This window comes from Chroicocephalus ridibundus, chromosome 1, assembly GCF_963924245.1.
Source record: "Chroicocephalus ridibundus chromosome 1, bChrRid1.1, whole genome shotgun sequence".
NCBI classification, from domain to species: Eukaryota; Metazoa; Chordata; class Aves; order Charadriiformes; family Laridae; genus Chroicocephalus; species Chroicocephalus ridibundus.
In genome coordinates, this window is record NC_086284.1 from 70,680,017 (window position 1) to 70,705,810 (window position 25,794).

Sequence of the window (25,794 nt, forward strand, 5' to 3'; positions counted from 1 at the left end):
GATCGATAACTGGTTGAAAGACAGAGCTCAGAGGGTAGTGATTAGGGGCACAGAGTCTAGTTGGAGGTCAGTGACGAGTGGTGTTCCCCAGGAGTCAGTACTGGGTCCAGTCCTCTTCAATATATTCATCAATGACCTGGATGAGGGGATGGAGTGCACCCTCAGCAAGTTTCCTGATGACGCAAGGCTGGGGGGGGTGGCTGACACACCAGAAGGCTGTGCCGCCATATGGAGAGACCTGGACAGGCTGGAGAGCTGGGGAAAGAGGAACCTTATGAAATTCAATGAGGGCAAGTGTAGGGTGCTGCACCTGGGGAGGAATAACCCCATGCACCAGCACAGGTTGGGGGCTGACCTGCTGGAGAGCAGCTTGGTGGAAAGAGACCTGGGAGTCCTGGTGGACAACAGGATGACCATGAGCCAGCAATGTGCCCTTGTGGCCAAAAAGGCCAATGGCATCCTGGGGTGCATCAAGAAGAGTGTGGCCAGCAGGTTGAGGGAGGTCATCCTCCCCCTCTACTCTGCCTTGGTGAGGCCACATCTGGAGTACTATGTCCAGTTCTGGGCTCCCCGGTTCAAGAAGGATAGGGAACTGCTGGAGAGGGTGCAGCAGAGAGCTACCAACATGATGAGGGGACTCGAACACCTCTCCTATGAAGAAAGGCTGAGGGACTTGGATCTTTTCAGTCTGGAAAAAAGATGGCTGAGGGGGGACCTTATCAACACTTATAAATACTGAAAGGGTGGGTGTCGGGAGGATGGGGCCAGTCTCTTTTCAGTGGTGCCCAGCAACAGGACAAGAGGTAATGGGCACAAGCTGGAACATAAGAAGTTCCATCTCAACACGAGGAGGAGCTTCTTTCCTGTGAGGGTGGCAGAGCACTGGCACAGGCTGCCCAGAGAGGTGGTGGAGTCTCCAGCTCTGGAGACATTCAAAACCCATCTGGACGTATTCCTCTGCAGCCTGCTGTAGGTGACCCTGCTGTGGCAGGGGGGTTGGACTAGATGATCTCCAGAGGTCCCTTCCAACCCTATGATTCTATGATTCTGTATATTTCGCTATCCATGAAATTATCTAAGGTTCTGAGCATCAACTTTAAGCTTGAGAGACCACTTAAGAGTCGTACATCATATAACTTTATTTTAGGATATTTTAGTTTTGACTAAGTTCCTGTGAAGAAGAAGATGCAAAAAATTAAAGTGAAAGTAGCTTGAAGACCATCAAAACAATGGCAATCTAGCTTTTTCTGAGAAGAAAATTAGGATTAGCTTTCATGCTGAATAAGATCTCTGGCAGAAATTGCTGAAGGATCTTAAAAAGAGTTTCTTCAACATTCTGATGGTAAACTTTACATTGATTACTGTGAAACTTTAGGGAGAATTAAGACTTTATATTATAAACTTCACATTGAAACTTCAAGAAGAAATGTTTAAAGTCAATGCGGTAAGTCAAAACAACTTGCTTTCTTTTTCAGAACTTTTAAGATTGTTTGCTTTTAAAAACTTTTTTTAAAAAAAAAAGTCACTGCTTGCAATTTACTGTTTTATTCTCTTGTGATGTCGTGCCAGTTCTGCTCTCAAAAGATAGAAGTGATTCATTCTAGAAAATCAGTTAAGCAGAAAATTTAAACGCACTTCTTGCAAATCAATTTTGATATTTCTTACAGTGCTTTTACAAAGCGTAGACATTTTCTCATGTGGGCCTACATCCTTTAGAAAAAAGGACCGAACATATCCATAGCAGAACTTGAAGAACGGGAGGTTGTCAGAGCAGTTTTTCATATTTCAAAGACAGATATGTGAAAGAAGAAGCAACGCTGAAACTTACGGTTTTTCTTCTTTATTTTGAAATGTTCTGTAGTTTCACCCAGAAATACCCTCCAGTGAAGTTTTTATCAGAAAAGGATCGTAAAAGAATCCTGGTAAGTTGGTATTTACTCAGGGATTGGTTTTGGGAAATTAAAAAAAAAAAATCTGTGGAATGTAATCAGTCTTGTAGGATTAAGTAAAGACATGAGCAGGAATAAAGTACATTACCCTGTATGTCATATGTGCTGCACAGGGTTTAGAGTAGTACTTCACTTACTCTGTGTTGATGTTCTCAGACTCGGCATGTGGATAATACACTTGGGCTGTGTTTTGGAAGTTTGACTTGATAATTAAGCTACTGTTCTCTACTTAAAACATCTCAGGACTGCAGTGTAAAAGGGTCTTTCATCTTGTGCTCCCCAGAGGGCTTAAACTTGCAGAGACTGGGAAACTTCTTGGGCACATCTTGACAGAAAGCTTGTATGACTGAGTTGGACAAAATCTTGTCTTAAGACTAGAAAAGTAGCTGCTCTGCAGCACTGTTAAGAAGGACCAGTTAATTAGACTGAGGGAATGTTTATCTCTCTGTTATCTTCTATGTTGTTTCTGATATTTTGAAGCATCACAGGTGTTTCAGGGTGGAAGAGGAAGGCAGGTTAAGTCAGGAGACGTAGTTGTCCAAGGCATTCTTAACCTTGGCAAAATGTGCTGCAGCATCAGCTGTCCAGTTCAGTCTACAAACGCTTTTTAAGTTAGCTGTGTCCTAATTTTTTTTTTCTTGTTTCTGTCTGTCCTGGGGAAAAAAAATTGTCTCCACACAGAAAGAAAAAGGCAGAGAAATTATAGCTACTTAACATGTGTCAATATAGAAGTATGAATGTCTGCCTGTGTAGTAGAGAGCAGTGTCTGGGATAAATCCCTGGTAAAATGCTTGACATATCTGATGTTCTCCTTTGCTCTGATGCTTCAAAATTTTGAAGAAAAACACTGAAAAGACGCAATTAGAAACAAATCTTGTTTTTACTGCATTATTGGACAATAGTCTTCACTGCTATTGCAAAACTTCATAAAGAATGAGTGTTATCAAATTAGGTTAGTTCTTCAGAGTTACTTTGTCATTTTTATGACAGTCTGAAGGAGGTAGATCTTTAGGCTCCCTGTTCCTTTCTTGAATGTGGAAGGTACACTGAGGAAAACATCACAGAGGTTTAATTATGAAAATTCCTAAATCGTGTGCTCATGTGTCTGAGCATAATAAAGTTACCTTAATGTCATATTTTTTGTGTAAGCAAGAAGGTACTTTGAAGATAAGTATCAGTGCATGCTGTTAATAGGCTATGGAGTTCTTAATGTTAACTTCTAAACTTTGCCTCTTAAAGATACTGAATATTTCGATGAAGTCTATTGCTTCAACAGTGATGGCAAGTAGTTGGAATAGGAGTGTTGTCTGGTGACGTGGAGGTGAATAGCTTTTTGGTGTCCGCGTAGTCTGTAGAGTTTAAATTAATAAAGAGAAAGCTGGCAAAAAGGATCAGCGAGTTGTTAGTCATTTCTTCACTGTAATGGTTGGGGATTAGTTCAGTGGGAACTCAGATGGGATTTCACAAGCCTCCTGCCCATGTAGGCAGTTTCGTTCTGTTAGAACGTTGCTGTCATAGTCCTACAGGAAAAATGTTCTTTTGAGTAGCTGAAGTCAGCTTATTGAGGACTCGTGTAGACCTTGCATGACACTTGCAAGTTTCTCAGGAGAAAACACAAGAATTGGCAAGCCAAATGAACTTCAGTAGATGATTTGTTCTGTATTTTGTTGATATTGCATCTTTTCCTGGAATCCGTTCTAAACTCTGATTTTTCTCTGAATGGAGTCTCTGCAGCGTTGTGCTCATCAGACAACAGTTCTAGCAGTTATTTTTTTATTATATGACATCTGTTTAGAGACGATTGCTAGTAGGGGTGGTATTTCAGCTGAGACTAGATACTCTGTCACTTTCGTTCAAAAGAGCTCAAGTCTTCATACTGCTGTGTATGATTTAACTACTTACTCAGTTCTCTGAAGTGACTAGGCCACAGGCTTTTATATGCAAGAGAAGGAATTCTGTTAATATTATGGATGGTAGTGTTGACATTGGTTCAGTCAGTTGTGTGAGTTTTCTCTGAATTGAATGCGGTAGACCAATTAAAGCATAAAATAAAAATAATTTCCATGTGGGATGTTAGATGTTTTGAATCTCACTGCAGACAGCAGAAACGAACCTGTCTAGCAAATACACAGAACTTAAGTGCCTCTAGTGGAGGAAATCATCGGTAATATTTGTGCCTTTTAGTAGATGCTGAAGTTACCGAGCATATTGGCACTACTAAGTAATTAAACATTTTTATTAATGATGTCTTATTAAAGAATGCCTGTTTAAGCCCCAGATGCTGGTGCTTCAATTCTGATACAGAAATGATTTACATACGGTATATGATTTTGTAGATTAATATGTCATTGTGATTTGCAGGAAGTCATCTTTAGAAATAAAGTATATTGACCTTGCTTTTATGAGTGATTACAGGAAGGTTATACAGAAAGCTTCAGTTGATAAATCATCTTTTCTTTTTTTAATGTAGCCTCAAGTAATGGTAAAAAATTAATTTATAAAGTTGTTTACTTTTCCAGGGGAAATTCAGCTCCTTTTCCAAGTAGTTCTTTATCTAATACCTATGGAAGTGATATGTTAATAAAGCTAACATAGATTTATCATAAAAACTGTTCACAGATTTAAAGTAATTGGAGACTTCTTTCCAGACAAAATTGGTTTGTGCTTTTTTCTTTTTTTTTTTTTTTTTTTGCTTGCATCTAGCATAGAAGAGTGCCGTAAGCAGTGCTTGGTTTGGTTTACAGCTTTTTCCAAAAGGGAGATGGGGAAGAAGACGCCTTCTTTTACTGCACCAAAGACATATTGTGATCATCAAGTTTGTCTTCTCTGGAATCCTGGAAATAGAAATAGCATCAGGGGATTTCCTTGGGCCTCAGTTGAATGAATAGGTTCAGGGCATCTACAGAAAACTTTTGTCCTGGTCACCACAAAAAAGCAAAACCCTTGGAACATTCAGCGAGGCTGGAGCTCACTTCCAAGTTAGGATAAGCTTATGGCAGTAAGTTTTCCATGCATATTATTTTTTCCTTGGTAAGTGGTGGCACCTGTCAGAGGGCTGTTCTCCCTCGGTTACTGCCCTTCTTTCCCAGTTCACAGCATTCTGCCAGAAACCTGTTCTTGCATCTTGTCTATTCTGGGATAGTGGGAGCTCTGAGTTAATTTCTTTTTTTCAAAGAGAGCTTCTCCTAAATCCTCTTTTTCCTTCAGGTTTTGTCAAGGAACGAAATCACATATTGAATCTGCTACAAGGAAGCTCTGATAAACCCAAAAGAATACTAGACACACCAACTAAATGATTATTTTATTAACTGGTACTTAACAATGTCTTTGACAGACTGATGGCCCTGAATTTTTAGGAAGAAAAAGAAGTGTGAGAATACAAGAAGTGGACATTCAGGTTTTTACAGAAGAGAACAGATTTTTTTCTTTTTTCAATTTTTGATAGCTTTCTATTTGCCTTTGTGTCTTTCCTGGGCTTGTGGTTTGGGGTTTTTTTTATTGTTGTTGTTTTTGTTGGTTTTGGGTTTTGTTTTGTTTTTTTAAGGAAGACTTTTGCTAATCTGGCTTGTTTCAGTAGTGGATGGGGAGGAAGTGGACAGGGTAAAAGTTTAGGCTTTGACTAGCCCAAAGGGAAAGATCTTCAGATATCTACATCCTTCTCCACACAGCACTTTGTCATTGTAGCACATCCATTCATTAGAATCCTGCTTGACAATTTCACCATGTCCTTTTGTTGTTTTGTTAGTTGTCACTGCAGCTGAAGAATGGAGATCAACAGCTGAACTACTTTCAAAGTGTGAATTTGATCATGCAGTCATATAACATAGCTGATGCTACACGGGGCTTTTACAAGTCCCTTCGTTCGTTGAGAGTGGTGATCTGTCATGTATTTGTGTATTCTTGAAAACATTTTATGAAGTGCAGAGAAAATAATTGCTTCCGTAGATATGTCTGTCTGGATGTGTCACACAACTTGCAGTTGTACTAATTACTGTGTTGACTGCTTCGGTACTGAGTTAGTGATCTTTTTTGTTTGTTTACTCTTAAAAGAATGAGGTACAGAAAGGGAAAAAAAAAAAAAAGAAGTTCCTTGCTTCTACTTCTGCAATGGAACAGGAGTACAAGTGTTTAAATATTCTATTTCTGCTTATTTCTTTGCAGTAAAACATCATAAAGTTCCAAGACAGGCAAATGCCGGATGTCGGAGCTAATGGTATGAGAGGGTGAAAACAGAATGATAGGATGTGGGCTATAGATGCCTTAAAAAACAAAAGGAATAACTTCGGTTTTAGCAGATATTTCAAATGAGAGATCTTCAAAGACTTGCTTTTGTCTAAGAATACACTTCCCTCTATGAAGGGTGAAAGAATTTGTACTACTTACTCAGAACACCTAACATGTCTTCCATTTAAACCAGAAAAAAGCTGGATTTAACACTTCTGATACTTTGTCTTCCACAAAAATAACCTGGCATTCTGTCGTCTCTTTTCTGAGAAATGAGAATTGCAGAGAATTCTCCTCTTACCTTTTTGGGTCTTTTTAGGCTTTGCTGTCGCATAAAAGGGCACAATCCAATTTGAAGGAAAAAAGGAAAAAAATTTAATCTGAAATGAGATTTTATTGATGAAAATGGTTAGCTGAATTTCTAGCCTAACAGTGATGAAACATGTCAAGCATCCCTCTTGAAATTCTAAATGCTGTAAATAAATATCAGATAGAAAAACTTAAGCATGGAAATGGAGTTGTTTCCCCTGGGGTAAGCAAAGACCTGAAAGCAACTGTTCTTCTGTCTTCATGTTTGTAGACTTTGTCTGGTATTTCTGTAAAAAGAAAAAGAAATTTATACCAACTGTCCTAACGCAGATAACTGGAGGAGCAGGGTTTGTGGGTTCTCATCTTACTGACAAACTAATGATGGATGGCCATGAGGTTACAGTTGTGGACAACTTCTTTACGGGCAGGAAAAGAAATGTGGAGCACTGGATTGGTCATGAGAACTTCGAACTGATAAATCACGATGTCGTTGAGCCCCTGTATATTGAGGGTGAGTAGTCTCTGCTTTGGTATCTGCACTTCGTTGTGCTTTACCCTCTGAAGTATGTATGTCTGTAAAGAAATTAAATTTATGTGCTGAATTCTGGATTAGTCTATCTAATACTTGTGTGCTTTGTTTATTATTAGCCTAATTTCTGTGACCAGTGTGGACTGAGAGGTTCAGAGCACTTTTGTCTTTGAAATCAGTTCTTCTCTTCTGAGTGGACAGGAGGAAGGGAATCGTAAAAACTTCCTAATGTGACTGATGATGTGAGAAGGCAAGATGGCAATGGCTCGGTCTGTCTGTCCCATCTGTTGTCTCGCATCCCTGTGGGCCTCCACAGGCTTACTATGGACACAAGAGTCTATGGTCTCAATATGTCATGAACTGAGAAGTTTAATTCAGGGGTGCAGTTACACTAGGCGGCATATATCCTACAACTGTGTATGGTCAGCTGAGAGGAGAATAAGCTCTTTCAGAAGGCAAGTCAGCTCACTTTCCTTAATTGCCTTACATGTCTCCTGTGGAAAACATTACTCCTACTTTAGGTACAAACATTCCACAGCCTGTAGAATAGGAAATTGTCAGCACCAAATTTCCCAAGTTTTCAACACAAAAAAAAAAAAACCAAACCAAAAACCAAACAAAAACCCACCACCCCTAAACAAAGAAAAAAACAAAAAAACATTCCACTTCGAAGCAGTGGAAGTAACTCAACATCTGAACTATCATACACCTCAAACTATCATGCCAGATTATAAGACAGCTTTAATGTAGCCATATTTGAGAGAGACATCCATTTATAGACTGCTTTGGGAGTGTGAAAGATATAGTGAATCACTGAAAATGTTACTCAAATTAAACTGCATTGCTGGTGGGTTGGCTCCATCCCTTTAAAACTTCATAGCAATGTAGTTGTTTCATTTTTTTTAAACAAAAAAAATGAATATGAGGTTGTATTTTATTCTTGATGAAGTTTAATGGATAGAATTTCACAGGGAAAATCTCTAGCAATTGCATCTTATGTATTATTGCTTGTGATGAATTCCTGACAATGCTACTGAAACTGTCCTGCAAACACATACTGCTTCTCTGCTCTGACAATGCACTGCTTCAGCTACTGCATGTTATTTTACTTCAAACTTACTGACAAGGTAATAGGACTAGGATCTTATTAATTGACTCCAGGTGCTGGTAGCTTATACCTCACCCAGTTCAATTTTTCAGCTTTCCTAATCTTTCCCCTGCATTACCTTATTCCTGACTGTTACACTTGAGACATTTTAAGAGAATTATCATCATTGCTAATACTGTTGCCCAGTTACTAGGCACTAATGAATGGGAATTCTGAGATCTTTCAGCTGCCTCTCCTGTATTCTATGTAATTAAGCCACCAATTCCCCATTTTGTACTGACAACAAATTATAACATGTTATTCAGTGGGCCGTTTATTGAATGTCTTCTCATCCTCCAACAGCATAAATTAAAGCTGGTATGGCTAAATGCTAAAATAAAATTAACTTTAATCTACTGGTATAGGAACATGATAAAATTTCATTTCAGTGCAGAGTTTATACTCCATCATAGGAAAGGTATGTGGGGGGGAAAAAGAGGCAATAAGGGATAGTTATTGTAACAGATTAACAAGTTGGCATGTGGACCAATACTTCTTAGTCCCAGTTTCTCCTTTTTACTTGTAAATAGAAATTGGAATGACTGTGAAGTCATGACAAAAGACGGTTCGTATCTAAAGAATTCCTGTTTATTTGCTCTCCTGTTTGAACAAGGTCATATAAGGATGTTTGATGCTTAAATTTCAGAGAGAGTAGTCAGTACTTTATTTCTGAAAACGACCTCATTTCTGATCTAGAAAGAACAATGTTTGCACTTTTGATATGGAAAAAGTTTAGTCTCAAGATGTGTGGCTTTCACTAAATTTCTTGATGCGGTGTTTTGTGGGGGTTGTTTTGGTGCATTTTTTTTGAGCGTGTGCATCAATGTGAAGATAAAATCTTCCTTGTCTGAGTCATTATCTTTGATCTGTAACATGCAGTGGCGCTCGGCATTCTTACATCTTGATCTGGATCGGGCAGAAACAGTAATACATCACCTCAACACACATTTTATTTCTTAGCCCTGGGATACCTATAGCTAACTGCAGTGATGAATGACTTCTCTCCACTAGGATTTCCTTTGCTTTAGCATTTGAAGATGATGTCAGTAGAAAACTCACAAGTACATAGCTTTCATGTAGGCTTTTTCAAGCAGAAAAGCAAAGGCACTGAATTCTTTATTGGAATGGAACTAGTTTAGGAATCTTGAAAGACAGAAAATCTTTTTTTTTTTTTTTAAAAAAAAAAAAGCCTGAAAGCAAAATTTTCTGAACTTTGCATATATCTTTTTTTTATTGTGGTTGAGTTCTGTGTTAATGTACTTGGTATTTTTTAAAGATATTTCCATTTCAGCCTAACACTTACATTGAGTTTTAATCCACTATTAAATGGGGGGTTTTCAGGTACAGGAAAACAGTTTTCTGTTCTGCAGGGTGGTGTATAAAGAAAAGTATCTTATTGCTCTCTTCTGTATTATCAGTAAAAAAGTATAGAAATCTACTTTTGCTTATTTTCTGCCTTTCATTCTCTACATTCTTTAAGAATACAAGCCCTCTCAGATGGTTACTTGAAGAGCATTGTGGCTCATGTTCCCACAAACCTTAGTGTAAAGGCACGCAGATATTAGTTGGAGAACAAATAAGAATGAATGCGTGATCTGGTGTTACTGTGATCTACCCCACTTCATGGTAATAGAATTGCATTAAAAACTACCAAATGAAATTTTAGATTAAATAAATGTAGGGCAGAAGTAACATACTTGTTTGCGTATAGGATTCGTGCTGTCTTGTTTATACCCACCTTTGCATTAGAGTTGACCCTAAAAAGACCCCAAACCATACACCCCATTAAACCCCCCCAAAAACACACACAAAACTCTAAACCAGTTTCAAGGTGATGTCATTAGATGGCAAAAAGAATAGGCTATAGCCTTCTTGTGAATAACAGCCTTCCAGAAGTCAAGATGATAACATTTTACTAAACACTACTCTACAGTATCCCAGAATTGTTCCATCTCTAAATCATTTCACAGATAACTTGTCACATACAAATATAACTTCTAATTTTTTTATGTGAATGCCTTCAATACGTTGCTTTTTCTTTTTTACTTCAGTACTTCCATTCCAGATTTTTCTCCCCCTAGTCTTCATTCCCTCTGCCAGATACTTAATGCATTCAACTTGCTGGTTTTAAATTGTTTGATTATGGGAAGTCATGACAAGGCAGAAGATTACATATGCTACTGTAATTTTGTTGGTCCAGAGCCAAGTGCAGTGTGCCTGGGTCTCTGGTGAAGCTCTCCAAAACTGCTCCAGTGCAAGCAATATGATGGTAAACCTTTAAAAGGTTATTCTGGTTTGCCTTAAGTTACAGGCAATATTTTTAACATCAGGAAAATTAATTTATATTTGTAGTCCTTTTTAGTTCAGTGCAATAGAAATGTCTCCCTTCACTGTGTCAGCTTCTCTGGCCTGACCTACAATAATGGAATCGGCATAGCTGTTCTTGACAAGAAAAGTCCATATGTTTAAGCTGTAGAAAATTGTTTGTATGCCTCTGATCAAGGCTTTTCTGCTTAGTACTTCCTGACTAGCAAGTACAGTGATGGATGCAGGTGCTTAGTGGAGTTAATGACCCACTGTGTCCTTTCTAGTACCATGATGCATATGGATGGCAGAAATCGAAGTAAAGGTCATTCCTTCATAGGAAGGAATGCAATTTCCTGTCAAAGAAAGGTAGTACATTCCACCCTTACTATTCACATAGGAAGCATGCAGAACAAATGCAGCGATACGGCTAGAAAATAAAGATAGGTGGTATGAAGGAAGGAGTTTTATTGCAATATTTTGTAAAAGTGAGTGGTTATATTGATCATAGTTAGTTAGCATTAAGGAAGACAAAAGAATGAACATTTGTGTCTGAATTTAGGTATTACAGCCTGGAGAAGAGAAAGCTCCAGGGAGACCTTATAGCAGCCTTTCAGTAGCTAAAGGGGGCCTACAGGAAAGATGGGGAGGGACTTTTTATCAGGGAGTGTAGTGAAAGGACAAGGGGTAACAGTTTTAAACTGAAAGAGAGTAGATTTAGATTAGATTTTAAGAATAAATTATTTACTGTGAGGGTGGTGAGGCACTGGCACAGGTTGCCCAGAGAAGTTGTGGATGCCCCATCCCTGGAAGTGTTCAAGGCCAGGCTGGATGGGGCTTTGAGCAGCCTGGTCTAGTGGGAGGTGTCCCTGCCCATGGCAGGGGGTTGGAACTAGATCATCTTTAAGGTCCCTTCCAACCCAAACCATTCTATGATTTTACAGAGTCCATGTACACTAAATTATAGGGGGTTTTTTTAACTTTTCACATAGAAACGGGCACAACTGACAAATTTTAGTTGCTGTTGACCTTGCAATATGTTACTAAAACTTTATGTTGATCGTAGATTTCTCTATTTGTGACTGGGTGCCTGATGGCTTGAATGTTTATGCCAGCTTCTGTGTCTATGCTAATTTGCAATGGATTTATTTTTTTGCTTTTTTTCCAGCAAAATTGTAACATGACTAATTTGTTTAACATTTATTTTATTACTAGTCTGCCATCCTGTGCTTGGTAAACTACTTCTTGCTGCTGTATTCACAGTGGCTTATAGAGTTCTACCCCCTGATATCAGTTGCATACAAGACTTGCAGAATTTTATTATTATCGTTTGTTCTTCTTTTATGGTCTTTACCTATCTACATAAAGTTTTGCTCAGCCTTTCAGACAGTCACTTTCAATTAATTGCACTATAGCTTAATTCCAAAGTTAGTTGAAGGCTTCATAGCAGGCAGTGTTAAATGTTGTAAAACTCAAAGGAAGAGGCATGGAGGTCAATTGCAAGATGCATTTGTTCCTGTCCTCCAGTAGATGCTATCCCAGTCATCCAGACAGTTAATCCTTTTAGGACGGCTTTCCACAGTTCTGGCTTGAGGACAGTTTAAGTTGCCTGCTGTGTTAAATAACTGCCAGCTTTGTGCCAGAGCACATGAGGTTGTCAGCCAAGCTAGGTAGATGGCTTTGGCTGGCTGGCCTGCTGGAATTCTGAGACAAAAAATTATGGGTTTTTTAGACCTGACAGTTAAAAGAGAGAAGATAGAAGTTGCAATAACTGTACTTGTCTCAACACCCTCAACTTGATGTCTCAGATGTGACTAGTTTGGGCAGGAAACTTGCCTTTCCACCTTTCTAAATGTCCAGAACTCTCTAAATGTTTTGGAAAGAAGTGATGCTTTGATTTGGTCTAAAGCTTGATACTTTAAAGATTCCTTTCTAGGCAAGGGAGGAAGGTCCTGGAGCTGCCTGCCTGCCTGTCTGTCCCTTTGATCCAGAAGATGGACATCTGACACTTGCCAAATGCCCCATCTTCCATCCATCTGCTAGTTCTGCTCTTGCTGAACCTTTTCATCACAGGAATCTGTTTTTGCCTATGTGCATATGGGAGGAAGTATGTTGAGGTAAACCAGACTCAGACAGGCAAGACCATGTCTCTGGCAAGGAAAACCTTATTTGTCTCCCAGCTCCTTCTCTTTGTCACATTTAAAGCAAGTGCCAGCTGAGGAAGAAAGTGAAGAAGGACCAGGGGAAGAAAAGTGCTTTCTTGCTTTCTCTTTTCTTTTTTTTGAGCATTGTCCATTATACTTAGCTTCTTGTTTAAAAATAAATAAATAAATTTGAAGTTGATAAGGAACCTTTGGGGGTTTGTATTGTGTTTGTATTTGTATATACCTAACAATTATATGACCAGTTTGATAATCACAGGCCTAACTGTGTCCTGATGCAGTGAAAGGAAAGGTAGTTTTTGTCCCTGTTCATTTGAATTGCCACATGCCATTAAAGGAGCCATTCCTGTAGGAACTGCTGCATGTCAGAAATTCAGCAGGTATTTAAAAAACAACAAAAATTAAATGTATGGAGGTAGGGAGGCAGGAAAGTGTTCGCTTCTGCTTTGACAGACTGGGATTGGGCAGTAAGTTACTGACTGACCGCAGTGCTTTTGAAGTGACGTTTTCACTCTGGAAAAATTCCACCACAGCTCGTTGAAAACTAGATTTAGAAAGGGTTTTGATGGAACAGGTAGAGAGAAACAACGCAAAACTCGGGTCAGAGTTCAACTCTGTATTGGCCACAGGTGGCTTTAGCTATTGCTTTGTGCATTTTTCTGAGCCACTGTGTGTGAATTACCTGCTGCTTGCAAGCACTAGTCAGCGGCTTCTCTGAGCGTTTCTTTTGTCAGCCTCTACTCTACCCCTTTTCTTTGGTTTCATGACAGCACCATACTGTGAGAAGGGGATGCTTATGTTCAGAGGCATAACTTGAGGTAGTCATATGTTTCATTCATATTCATGGCTCATCTGTAGGAGGCATGTCAAAGTTCAACAGACCAATTAAATCTTACCCCATGCTACTTCTTTGCATTACTGCCCCAGCACAAGTAATCCTGCAAAATAATTTGGTTAGATTTTATTCACTGCTGAAGTTTACAATGTCAACAGCGACCAAAATAAGGAGAAATTATTCCATGTCACGCTTTATCACACAGAACAATTAACTATGTTCATGTTGCAGACAGAATCCTAGAAGTTTCAGTTGCGTTAGCAATGCGGGCAGGGCTTTGAATTGAGCCTGAGCTGGAAGTTCGCTTCCTCCAGCACTCACTGTGTCAGGCTGCCTGTGGAGGTTGCCTTCTGTGACAAGCTCTCTTTTGGTTCTGCACTGGAGTTGGTAGTGAATGGGAATATCAGTTTCTCTTGACAGGAGAGCAAATAGCAGAGCAGTCTGCTACATGAAATTGTATTTCTCTGCATTTTTTAATGTGAGAATAAGTCCTCACTGACGTGATGCATCTGTCAAAATTGTCTCTCTCTACCTTTCTGAGCTGTTTTGACATCTGGTAGGCAGCTGGTCATCTCCGCTCTAGAGGTTAACAGCTGTAGACCAAAGACAGCATAGCGAGATATAAGAAGAGGATATATTTTGTGGCATCTGCTTGAGCATACTAACTGTCAAATATCATTACTCTCTCAAGACAGTGAAGCTTGAGAGTGATGGAGTCATGCAGGTTGCCTTAGAAGCTGATCTTGTGTTTATGCTGATAGTTAATTATTCTGTGGTTTGACTCAAAATAATGATCCTTACTTTGGTCACTATTGACATTGCAAGCTTAAGCAGTGAGTAAAACTTAATCATAAATTATTTTGCAGGATTTCTTGTGTTGGGGCGATAATGCAAAGATGCAGCACGGGGTAAACTTTGACATGCTTCCTACAGGTGAGCCGGTGTGCACTTACAGGAGCTATGAGCTTGCCCAGTAGACTTAAAAACAACAGTTGATCTAGAAAAACGTGACTATATGTGCAGCACACTTCACTAAGGATTCAGAAATAAAGTAGGTTAAATATTTTACCTTGACAATTTTGCCGGTATTTTTAAAGCTTTATTATCAAAACATGTGTTTATCTTAAAAGGGATATAACGTTTTAATTTGAAGAGATGCTTGTGTTCTGAAGGCTTTTAACTACTTTTAATTTTTCTATTGTTTAAAGGCTTGTGGAAAAGTAATAGGTACGTTCCACATGGATAAATCAAGACACTTAACTTACACTATCACCCCAACTGCTCTGCTTTTTTACATTAAAGAGAGGTCAGGAAGCAAAGGATTGTGTGCTTTCTTTGTCAAATGAAAACTGGGAATTAGGGAAGACGGGGAGTCTTCAACAGGAAACACATTCCTTCTCAGTGCTCTCAGCTAGTTGAGAGTAAATGATAACTTCATATTTCATATTTTTTTCCTACTAGTTGTACCTTATATACAGCCTGTGCTGTTTAAGCAAGTATAATTATATTCAAATGGAGAAAAAGAAAAACTGGGGCAAGTTTGGATTTATTTTTTCTTTAAGTTGAAAGTCAAGGATGCTTCTACCTTGTTTTGGTAAAAGAATTCATTTAAAACTGGAGGAAAAAAAGGTCATTATGTCACAGATACTGTGAAAATTAAACCTAACAGAGGGCTAGCAGTAATCGATACATTGTCAAAATACAGCTTTATTTTATATTGCTGTCATTTGCTACTCCTTGTTAATTATAAAACACTTGATAAAGCAGTTAAAAGAAAAATGTTTGAGTGTACCATTGGACCAATAGTCTTCTGTTCTGGGGCAAGACAGCCTTATAACATGCAATATTGCCTTCTGTCAGAATAGCAGCTAGCCTTGACTTTTCCAAGTTCTTGCAGGTTTCAGTGCGGGGTCTTCCTAAAAAACCCAAACTTTCCTTTTGTAACACATAGAAAGAATTACTCTCCCTTCTTCCATTCAGCCATTCCAATTCGGACATCATCTTTTGACTACTTTTCTTGTATGACCTTGGTAGGGTTTTTTTCTTTCTTCTTTCTTCAGCATCACTGTCTCTCATTTGATCTTGTGTTTAATTTTTTTTTTGGCATTTGCTTATCCATGTTCTTTTTTTTTTTTTTAAGTAGTTCTGGCTAACTGATTGATATTACATAAAAGACAGACATTTTTATATTTACAATAGTTGTGTTGTGAAAGGCTTGCAGGTTGAGCTTTGTTGAATATTTGATACTGCTTGTGAAAATGAGTCCAGTTTTTGGTTTGAGTGTACCATTGGTTTGTTTTTATTATATTTTAACATTTTTGTTTTTTCCCTGTAGTACCTCCAGCCTTTGCATTCTTAACTTGTGCAATGCATTTTGCAACCCTAATATATTGAGGCTGGTCTCAAATTAAGATTTACCTAAGACTTTCATGATTACCGACATTAATCAACTGTTATTTTAGGATTCTTTTAGGTTTCATGTTTAAGACTGATCCTGGTGTTCTGCACAGCTTATTGAAATTTTTTTTGGTTCTTTAAATTTGCTGGGGTGAGATGAGTTCTTTGAAGTTCTGAAGTACAGGGAGAGCAACTTTCCTGATGGCCTGTTACAAAACCAAAGTTGAGCAAAGAAGTCTCATGTGCTTGTTTTCCTTGTATCAAATACCATTTATGATACCTATATGTGTCTTCTGAACTACCTTTATAGAAATGGCTGCCATAATTGTTCTGGAAATAGAGCATTTTATGAAAATGCATAAATAGCTAATAATAAACAAATAAGCCTGATTACTGGGTGAATTGATAGCAAAGCCATGATTCATTTAGCTTACGATAGAGATACACTGAAGTAGAAGAAGGTGGAGAGAGAAGGAATTCCTGATTGATGATACACTTGGCATTTGAACTTAAAATCTGTTACAGCCTTTATTCTCTTTTCTCTTTCTGTTATCTCGTGCTAGGAATAATTGTTAAATTAGGAATCATGGAATGATTTGGGTTTTAAGAGACCCTAAAGACCATCTAGTTCCAAAGCCCCCTGCTATGGGCAGGGACACCTTCCACTAGATCAGGTTACTCAAAGCCCCATCCAGCCTGGCCTTGAATGCTTCCAGGGAGGGGGAATCTACAACCTCTCCGGGCAACCTGTTCCAGTGTCTCACCACCCTCACAGTGAAGAATTTCTTCCTAATAGCTAACCTAAATCTCTCCTTTTTCAGTGTAAAACCGTTACTTCTCATGCTATCGCTATGCTCCCTGGTAAAGACTTCCCTCCCATCTTTCCTGTAGGCCCCCTTTAAGTAGTGGAAGGCTGCTGTAAGGTCCCGCGGAGCCTTCTCTGCAGGCTGAACAACCCCAACTCTCTCAGCCTGTCTTCATAGGAGAGGTGCTCCAGTCCTCTTATCATCTTCATGGCCCTCCTCTGGACCAGCTCAAGCAGTGTTATTTTATTTCTTATGCTGGGGACCCCAAAGCTGGACACAGTACTACAGATGGGGTCTCACGAGAGCAGAGTAGAAGAGCAGAATCGCTTCCTGTGACCTTGTGGCCACATTTCTTTTGATGCAGCCCAGGATGTGGTTGGCTTTCTGGGCTGCAAGCACACATTGCCAGCTCGTATTCCGTTTTTCATCCAGCAGTAACCCCAAGTCCTTCTCTGCAGGGTTGCTCTCAATCCACTCATCATCCGGTCTGTATCCATGTTTGGGATTTCCCCAGCCCAGGTGTGGGATCTTGCACTTGGCCTTGTTGAACTTCATGAGGTTCACACGGGCCCTAGTCTATACTCATGTCAGTGGTGTAACTGTTTAGTTTTTTTGTACTAGGTTCTGTTTTGCTGTTGAGTGGAATATCTGTTTCCTATGGGTGATTTGAATCTTTGGGTTTGTTTATACTGCAATCACAGAAATGCAGCAAATTTAATTAGTTAAGATTGGGATTTGCACTACCTGGGCAATCTGTTGCCAGTACCAAAGCTACCTTATTTTATATTAGGTTAGGCATCAGTATACCTTCACTGATTGCAAGGTATGGTCTAGTGTGTTGGTTAATTATATTTCTTAACTGGGGAGGCTGGAATCTCTGTATTGGCAAGGGTTTGTTTGTTTGTTTTATAAAGCTAAAATGCTGCGTTGTCCAAAGTGCAGCATGGAACACCAGTAGATCAAACGCAATAGATAGGGGAAAAAAGGACAAAAGTTGCATATGTATAAAAAACATAAATATGATACTAATTCCATTAGTGTTTCATTGACAAACGGCTTACAAATAAAAATAAAATATTTTTTCAACAAGGTTCCTCCTGGTATTAAAAAATGTTTCTGCCATCTTTGCTTGGGATTCCATTTGAGAAAAATATTCTGAAGCTGTTAGTCACTTAAAAACTTGAGGATAATAGAATGTTGCATATACTTTTGCAGCTTCTAAAGATCTCTGAAGTGCTCATAATTAAAATTTTTACAAGTGAGAAGAATCAAAACGCAGACAGACTTCTGTATGTATGTCAATAATGTTGATATATACTATGCTTTAGGGTTTTTTTCACTAAAAAGTAAGTCTTGCTTTGTGTTACAACAGATTTGCATACATACATATATATTATCTGTAGGTAGCAATATTAGAAGTGCTGAGTTCCAGTGTTAGGAAATGCAGAAAGAAGTACTTGCTTCTTCACCCTAAAGTTTTCTCATTGAATATGTTACATAGGAAAATAATAATTCTTTCTTTCCATTCCCGCTGTTTTTCTGTAGTGGACCAGATCTATCATCTAGCATCTCCTGCTTCTCCTCCAAATTACATGTACAATCCTATAAAAACATTAAAGACCAACACTATTGGGACATTAAACATGCTGGGTAAGTGGAAATTTTTTTCTTACTTGACTTTGTTAGACATAATATAACCTGGACAGTGTTAGTGGAGGGAGAGGAGAATGGAGCAGATGAGCTGAACATTTTTAAAAGTTGATTCTTTAAGAAAAATAAGGGATTTTTTCCCCTCTTTGAAGATTTTTGTACTTTTCCTTTAAATATATTAGCAGATGACAACGTGCAAGCTCAGCTATCAAAGCACAAGAATTTCATGCCTGTAACTTGGCTATGGAGTAATAACAGAGCAGTAATTATAGAAGTCATAGGAACAATTAATTAAGAGCATGGGATTTTTATAGCAAAGTTGTGTCCGTGATGCACTTCTCACCTTGGTGACTGTGGGACATTCCCACGTTTGCCATGAGTGACTGTTCCTTTCCACCACAACAAACGTTGGACTGGGTGGAACTGCATTGGCTCTGTAAACCCCAGACATCAAGAGCACTGCACCCTCTTGTGCGTGCCTCGGCTAGCAAATTCTGCAAGAACGTTAAATGTCTACCTTCATGCTAGATAATTACAAGGCAACGTTTTCAGCTTTGCCTATCGGTTTTGATGCCGGGAATGGGCCTATGAAAAGAAGGCTTTGAGCCTTCACTGCTTTTTCCTCCTGTCTTTGATCCATTTGGCATATGTTGCAGCTTGAACTGGGTGTCAGTGATCCTAAGCATTAGTAAGAGTCAAAAAAAAACCCGCTGGACATTAGTTCAGCTGAGTTTCTCATTTGAGTGATACTCCAGTGAGTACAATTCAGAGAATGAAGTGATTTAGAAGTTATTGAGCTACCAGACAGTTGTGCAGCATATATGAGAGATTTCTTTGATTGGCCATGTCAACTTGAAGGCCAGGAAGTCATTGAAATGGAGTGCAGAATAATCTTGAGTGATGGGTAAGATCATCTAGGCTGTTTAAAGGGGCATAATAAAGGGAAAATGATTGATTTTGTCTTATAATGTGTCATTTTGTATCAGTTTCTTTACGTAACTTATCTTTAACTTTTGATAATCGTAATATGGTGTGTTGTTTCAGGATCCCAGTTTCATAACTGGAATGGTTTATGCTTACTTGGCCTTGATTTAGGTTGTAATATATTGAGTATTTGGTTCAGTGTAACTTTTAGTCACAGAATAAAGCACATGTGGGTGCTTGCTCTGCCGTTTCTCAAGTCTTCAAGCTTGGGAGTGGGAGCTATGGATGTGATTTACAGCTAGATTTATCTAGTGAGAGAAGTGAAATTCTCTTTGAAAACTTGTAAAATAGGATCACTCTAAAGCAGTTAATGTGACTGAAAGATTCTTGAACTTGGTCTAATTATGTTCTTTCCTTGCCCAAAAATTAGGGTTAGCCAAACGTGTTGGAGCGCGGCTGCTGCTGGCCTCTACATCAGAGGTATATGGAGGTAAGAAGGATAAAACAGTATTTAGAACTCTTGAGATGTGACTGTGTAAAGGGGTATTTACAAACCTTTTGTTGGATGATTGATAGATTTTCATTACTGTCTTAGCTTGACTACTTCTCATAGCTTAAAGCTTCGGCATTAGTTGTTGCTTTAAATCCCTAGTCAGAGTGATGGAAGGAGGCTCAGACTTTGTAACTTTCCTGTGTCTTAGTTTATGGCTTTTCTTTCAAAACGGCTTGTGGAGGGAGTTTTGAGTGTTGAACTCTGATTAAAATCCAGATGCTATCATGAAAACCTGTGAAAAAAGGTAATTTCAGTAGCAGATCTGCTTCTGTCTTCACAGTGTGTATATGAATTGTATTGTTATGATTTAGCAATTGCCCTGGTGTGTGCAGCACAGTGCAAGAGACAAGGATATAACCTCCAAGCTAAGAAAATAGTAATTGTGCATGCATGCCATTGCGGTGTCTCTTAAAACATAATATTGAGCAATGGTGACGTGTCTCTCCTCCTTCCTTTTGCTGTTACTAAGAAGTGAAGTAGTGAGAGACTGACTTGATAGAACTGCTAGCTGGATGAAACGAGACTCTTTAGTACTTCCTTGGGGTGTATGACGGACCGTGTGCCTGCTAGAGAAGCTTCCTGCAGTTGTGAACTCTTGCCTGATTGATAATAGCAGTGTTGCAAGGTTAATGGAGTTATGCAGGCACGGTCACCTGCTCAACATTAGTAGTTGTGAGACTCCAGGCTTTAAAAAACAGTCAAAAAATACTCATCTCTGTAACAAGATATGAAGCTTTGGGAGGAAGAAGTGAGGAAGGACAAAGAACATACCTCAAGGAGTACACTTTTGGTGGAACAACTTCAGTTAAGAAGGCTTAAAGTAAATACCCAAGCAAGAGATCCACTAAGATGACCAGGCAACCAAATAAGCAGCTTTTGTCCCTTGCCTTTGATTATCCACGGACATGCTCCACAGAGAAAAATGGTAGCCCCAAGGACTCTTCTATAATTGAAAAAAATTCCCTCCTGGAGCAGGGGACCAACAGGCAAAAAAACCCCAAGTTTTGGATCCTCATTGCCCTGCTGCAAATCTTCCTGATGAAGTGTAAAACTTGAAACTCCCATTATCAGGCTTTGTTGTGTCAGTAGAGCCAGTGGAGAGAGTCTATTCACATCATACTCTGACTAAACAGAAAAAGTCACAAAGTCATTTGGCTAAAAAATAATCGTCAGAAAAAAGTCAGAAAATACCTGTTAGCTGTTTCAACAGGAGTTCTCAAAGCAGTGTTGTATAGAGAATTTCCAAGTGTTTCGTAGGGCTTCCTCTGCCAGAAAGGAGTCAGAAACTGAAGTGACCTTCAAGATCACAGCACCTTCTGGGGCCTTTTTAAGAATGCTACGTGATATTGTAATGTAAAACCTCTCTGCATTTACCATTGCTCTGTGGCTCTCATGGCAGGAATTCAACTGTAATCATGTCCGTGAGCAGCGTAGAAACTAGAACGGTTAATCAGAACCGAACATCAAAGTTTCAAAAATTAATCTGTAACACTTGAAAGTTTAGTAGTAACTTACCCAAACTTCAAACTCAGTAGGTCGGCACAGGTAGCAAAGTGGGGAAATGTAACAAAGTGAGTGTTTAACAAAGTAAGTTTCAAGCATATAAAGTGGGCACACACAGAGCTTCCTAGGAGCTTTTTCATTGGTGTTTTTTTCTGCATCAGGAACTTTTGTACTGGATCGAATGAAAAGATTGTCTAACCTAATTGTCTGTGCCTACAGCTAGTAAAAATGCTTAGGATAAAACAAAAGAAACATAGCAAGTATATTGCGGTACATCACTCGTTCTTTAAGAAATGCAGTACTTCTCCATTTGGTCCATTTTTCTTTCCTTGTTTCTTATTTTATAAAGCTTGAAGATGCTTTACTTTCTTTTTTTTTTTTTCCAAATACAATAAAAAGTGCTGCCTACATAACCTATAATATTTCCTCTGAATTACTTTAGATAAGAGTAGAGAAGAGTTGAATTTAACCCTCAGTTGCACACTCTTCTAGGTGAAAGCAGATGATGGCTGATTTTTGCTTGTACTTAGTTACATTACCAGACTCTCACATCTTCCATAACTGTCATTTTCATGGCTCTATTGAATACACTTACAAGGAATGGTGTTGAAACTTAATATTTTTTTAAATTCATAGTTCAGACAGAAGCTGATAAACTATATACCAGTGATCTACTGAAAGATTTGTTATATATAATCACCTTTTTGATAGAAGATCTTTTAAGATGTTCGTTTTTTTTTTTTTCCCCCTAGATCCTGAAGTTCACCCTCAAAATGAGGATTACTGGGGCCACGTGAATCCAATAGGTCCAAGAGCCTGCTATGATGAAGGAAAGCGGGTTGCAGAGACTATGTGCTATGCATACATGAAGCAGGTATTAAACTTGTATCAGATTCAGTGGATTTTCTGTAATTATGAAGGCCAAATGTATCTCAGAACTGGAATATGTGTATTTAGAGGTAGGAGGGCAAAAGAGAATGTCTTGAGTAGGAGCATTCATATCGTAGCTGCAAAATCTGTTTTACTTAATGCAAAAGTTTTATTGCTCCCATCTGTTGTGTTTTTTCAGATGAGCGGTGTTCTTCAAGAAAATGTGGTTTATTTTTCTTAATAGACATATTATGTCTTTCATGTAAATAGTTTTTTAGACAAATTAAACTGAGATGACCTTACTAATTTGGGAGACAGATAAGAGTAGTTTTAAGTTGGTCTTGTGCTGAGAGGTGCTTTGCTGAATAGAGCCATAACTGATAAATGTGTAATGTTTAATGAGCATAGTTGTAATCAGAATATACAGGTAAAAATGAGGAAGTTCTTTAATGAGTACCCATATAGGAGCAATGTATTTTTAATCACTTCAGAAATGTCTTAAAACTATGCAGGTATAAATACAGCCTTTAGTGAAAGATATGAATACTTACTGATGTAATGCACTTTTTTAGACAAACACAGTAACATGAGGATAAAAATGCCATTTAAAATATGGTTGCGAAGTGATACATGCCAGTTTCCATGTGTTTTATAATCAACAAGTAGAAACTCATCATTAATTAACCCAGCATCAACTCTGTACCTGTGTGTGAATCTTATCTTATTTAATTGCTGTTCAGCTGGTCTGTGGGAGAACATTCAATTAGAAAATGTGGCACACTAACGAAAATCATATCACTATTTCTTCGTGTTTGCAGCCTTATTATACAAAGGTATAAATCAAATATATATTCTGTAGAATTTTAAACCTTTAAGTGACAAAATACTAAGTGCTTTTAAAAACCTTGAAAACAGAATTAAACAGTAAGATTTTAGGGATGGTATTTTAGTACAGAGGTTGTAGTAATTTTCTCTTATCTCTTCTGCCAGACAGAGAAGTCAGAGGTTTGTGTCTCCTTTGTTCTCTTTTAAATCATTTAAGGTCCAATACTGTGGTACTGCTCTTGTTCAGGATGACGTCTTCTGTACTTCACTGTAGCAAAATATTCCTTGTGGGTCTGGAAATCCATTCGCAGTTGAAAATTGTAGTTTTGATGAGAAATTCTTGTGCTGGAGGGTATTTAATTTTTTGCAAGTTTGTGGCACACACTGCAGTATTCTTTTAGAAGGGCAAGAACGTAGGTAATTTTGAAAATCATGGGCTGTATCTTAAAGATACGGGATGAGTCCTGATACTATCCTGTAAATTTTATGCAGGATTTACAAAAGATAGTAAAGGTTTGTAAGTTGGAACTGCGGTGCACACATACATTAAATGAAAACTCATGATGCAAATGAGTTCTCTGTCCTAGGGGCAGCTCTGTGAGATATTTATTGTACTTAATTATGGGCTAGTGAAATCTGCCCAAGCTTGTCCCACATTGACGTATATTCAGAAACACTGGGTTTTTTCAGAGTTGAGATGGTACGCTGTTATTAGTGGAGGAAACATTATCTTTTGTTACTGGAAAGGTCTGACTTCTGCTATGAAAAAAAGTATTGTGCTTTTAAGAGGGTTTTCAGACAGGAGTGACCTCGCCCAAAACAATTGGATTTACAGCATTTCAGGCTAAAGTATTTCCAGAATCTTCTCAGCTTCAATAAATGAAAGAAACAAGCAAACTTATTTCTGTGTTTTTTCTGTCGTTTCCATGATCATGCACATTGTTAGGTACCTTAAATACCTAATCGTGTTTCCAAAAAATATAAAATAAAAATTAACATTTACATTATACTTCCAGATAGGCTGTTTGAATCAGAACAGTTCTTCAATATAATCAAAGATGACTCTTTACTCACAGCTGTCAGAGTTCCTCAGCAGCTTGTCCTGACCAAGACCTTTTTGGTGTAGTCTTTTCTGCTGGCAATGTTGATCTCTTCACTTACTTTGACTCTGTGAATTAAGCATTTTTTTCACTTTATCTCCTCTTTACAACTGCTGTCTTTAAACAAACCCAGCAGTACTCCCTGGTGCCAGGGCAGTAGCAGCATTCAGTAATATATAAGCATCTGCTTGAAAGGAGAAGTGGGGAGTGAAATATTTGAAGGAGAAATGCAGGGCTCACAAATTTGAAGCCTGTACACAAGTTCATCTCATCCCATGTGAGACACCTGAATGTGTGGTTTGAGAGGGTATTTGCTATAGGCTTCTGGGAGCAGCTCTCCCTCTATAAATTCATGTGGGAGCGTAGGTCAGCCATGCTCCTCAGTGTGAGTGGAAGTATCTGCTTCTGGAACTTTTCTCAAGCCACATGAAGCTTTAGTTCCTTGCCCTGTTCATCTGGGAACTAAGTTGCATCCTCTGATTTAGGCTTCTTCGGAATTCCCTTTTCTTCAGCTCTATTTTAGTGCTTGCTAGCACTCTCTTCTGGAAAGCCTTTTTCAGTTCATTCAATCGCCTTAATAAGATAGAAGGCACAGTTTTGAGACTTTCTTATAATAACAGCTTGTCAGTCTGTTTGCTTTTCCATTCTGTACTCTTACCTTTATTACTATTCTGCCTACCCTTCCTGTCCTTCCAAAGTGCTTTTTTGCATAAACTTCATATACAGGTGTGTGACTTGCTATAGATGTGATACAATTGCACAGCTAGTAATTTTTCTCCTCCACGCAACTGCTATTTTACTAGATAAGGTAATACCACCATTTTCCAAAATGAACAGCATTTTCCAAATGCAAGTAAGGTCTTTCTGGACATACATAGGCAGAGAAAACATACAGGTGCCAGGGGGTATAAAGAGGTTGGAAGGGAGTTTCAGCACATAGTACTGCAATGTGAATTTTTTGCTTTGTTCAGGAGTTGCCCTTCAGTATGCATTTAACTGTTTAAAAAATTGCCATTGGAATTATGGAGCTGCCTGGAAATCCAAGTATTCATGTACATTCCAACTCTGGCTTAATTTAAATACTAGTCAGAATCTGACACTACCGACACTACCTTCACGGCAGGAATCTGGTGTGTTTGCATAGCCATGTCGTAAATATAAATACACAGCATTTTAAATGCTTAGCATATTCAGGGTGTTTTCTGAGCTAGATTTAATTTCTCCTCTTATAGCATTGATCTGTAAGGAAATTCTCCAGAGCTGAAGCAACACTTCAGATCACCATGGAAAGTTGCAGGGAAAATTTTTGTCTCCTTCCACTTTCTTCATCCTTTCTTTCATACCAACTGTGTGACTCTGCAACCTTCAGTGGTAGCAAATGGGCTTAGTGGTACATGATGGGATGTGATGGTTTTCAAGTTGCCTTAGAATGGCTTCCAATTAAGAATTTCACTGGATGCCTTTCTAAGTATGTAGGAGTGAATTGAGTTATTATAATCAAATATTAAGTATAACCTTCTTTAAGTGGACAACTGTTATGCTCTGCGTTATAGAATATTCTCTAACCAGTACCGAAGATTCAAGGTGCCAAAAATCTTAATAGGTAACACAAGACAGGAAAGACATGTTAGAGGTGAATTTTATTATATTAATGTGAAAGAATAACATGTGCAAACTGATGATGAAATTAGTGAAATATAGCAGTGC

At 38.5% G+C, this 25,794-nt stretch overlaps 1 protein-coding gene across 3 annotated transcripts in view; it reads left to right on the forward strand.

The window, feature by feature from the left end:
- Window positions 1-25,794, forward strand: part of UXS1 (UDP-glucuronate decarboxylase 1) — a 65,799-nt gene that overhangs the window by 22,506 nt on the left and 17,499 nt on the right. For 2 of the 3 annotated variants that reach the window (XM_063338782.1, XM_063338790.1), the window contains exons 5-9: window positions 1,862-1,922; window positions 6,813-6,993; window positions 18,208-18,312; window positions 19,667-19,726; window positions 22,045-22,166. In XM_063338782.1, the coding sequence (XP_063194852.1) occupies window positions 1,862-1,922; window positions 6,813-6,993; window positions 18,208-18,312; window positions 19,667-19,726; window positions 22,045-22,166 (529 nt within the window). The remainder of the gene's footprint in view (window positions 1-1,861; window positions 1,923-6,812; window positions 6,994-18,207; window positions 18,313-19,666; window positions 19,727-22,044; window positions 22,167-25,794) is intronic. The other variant, XM_063338799.1, reaches the window with a different exon arrangement.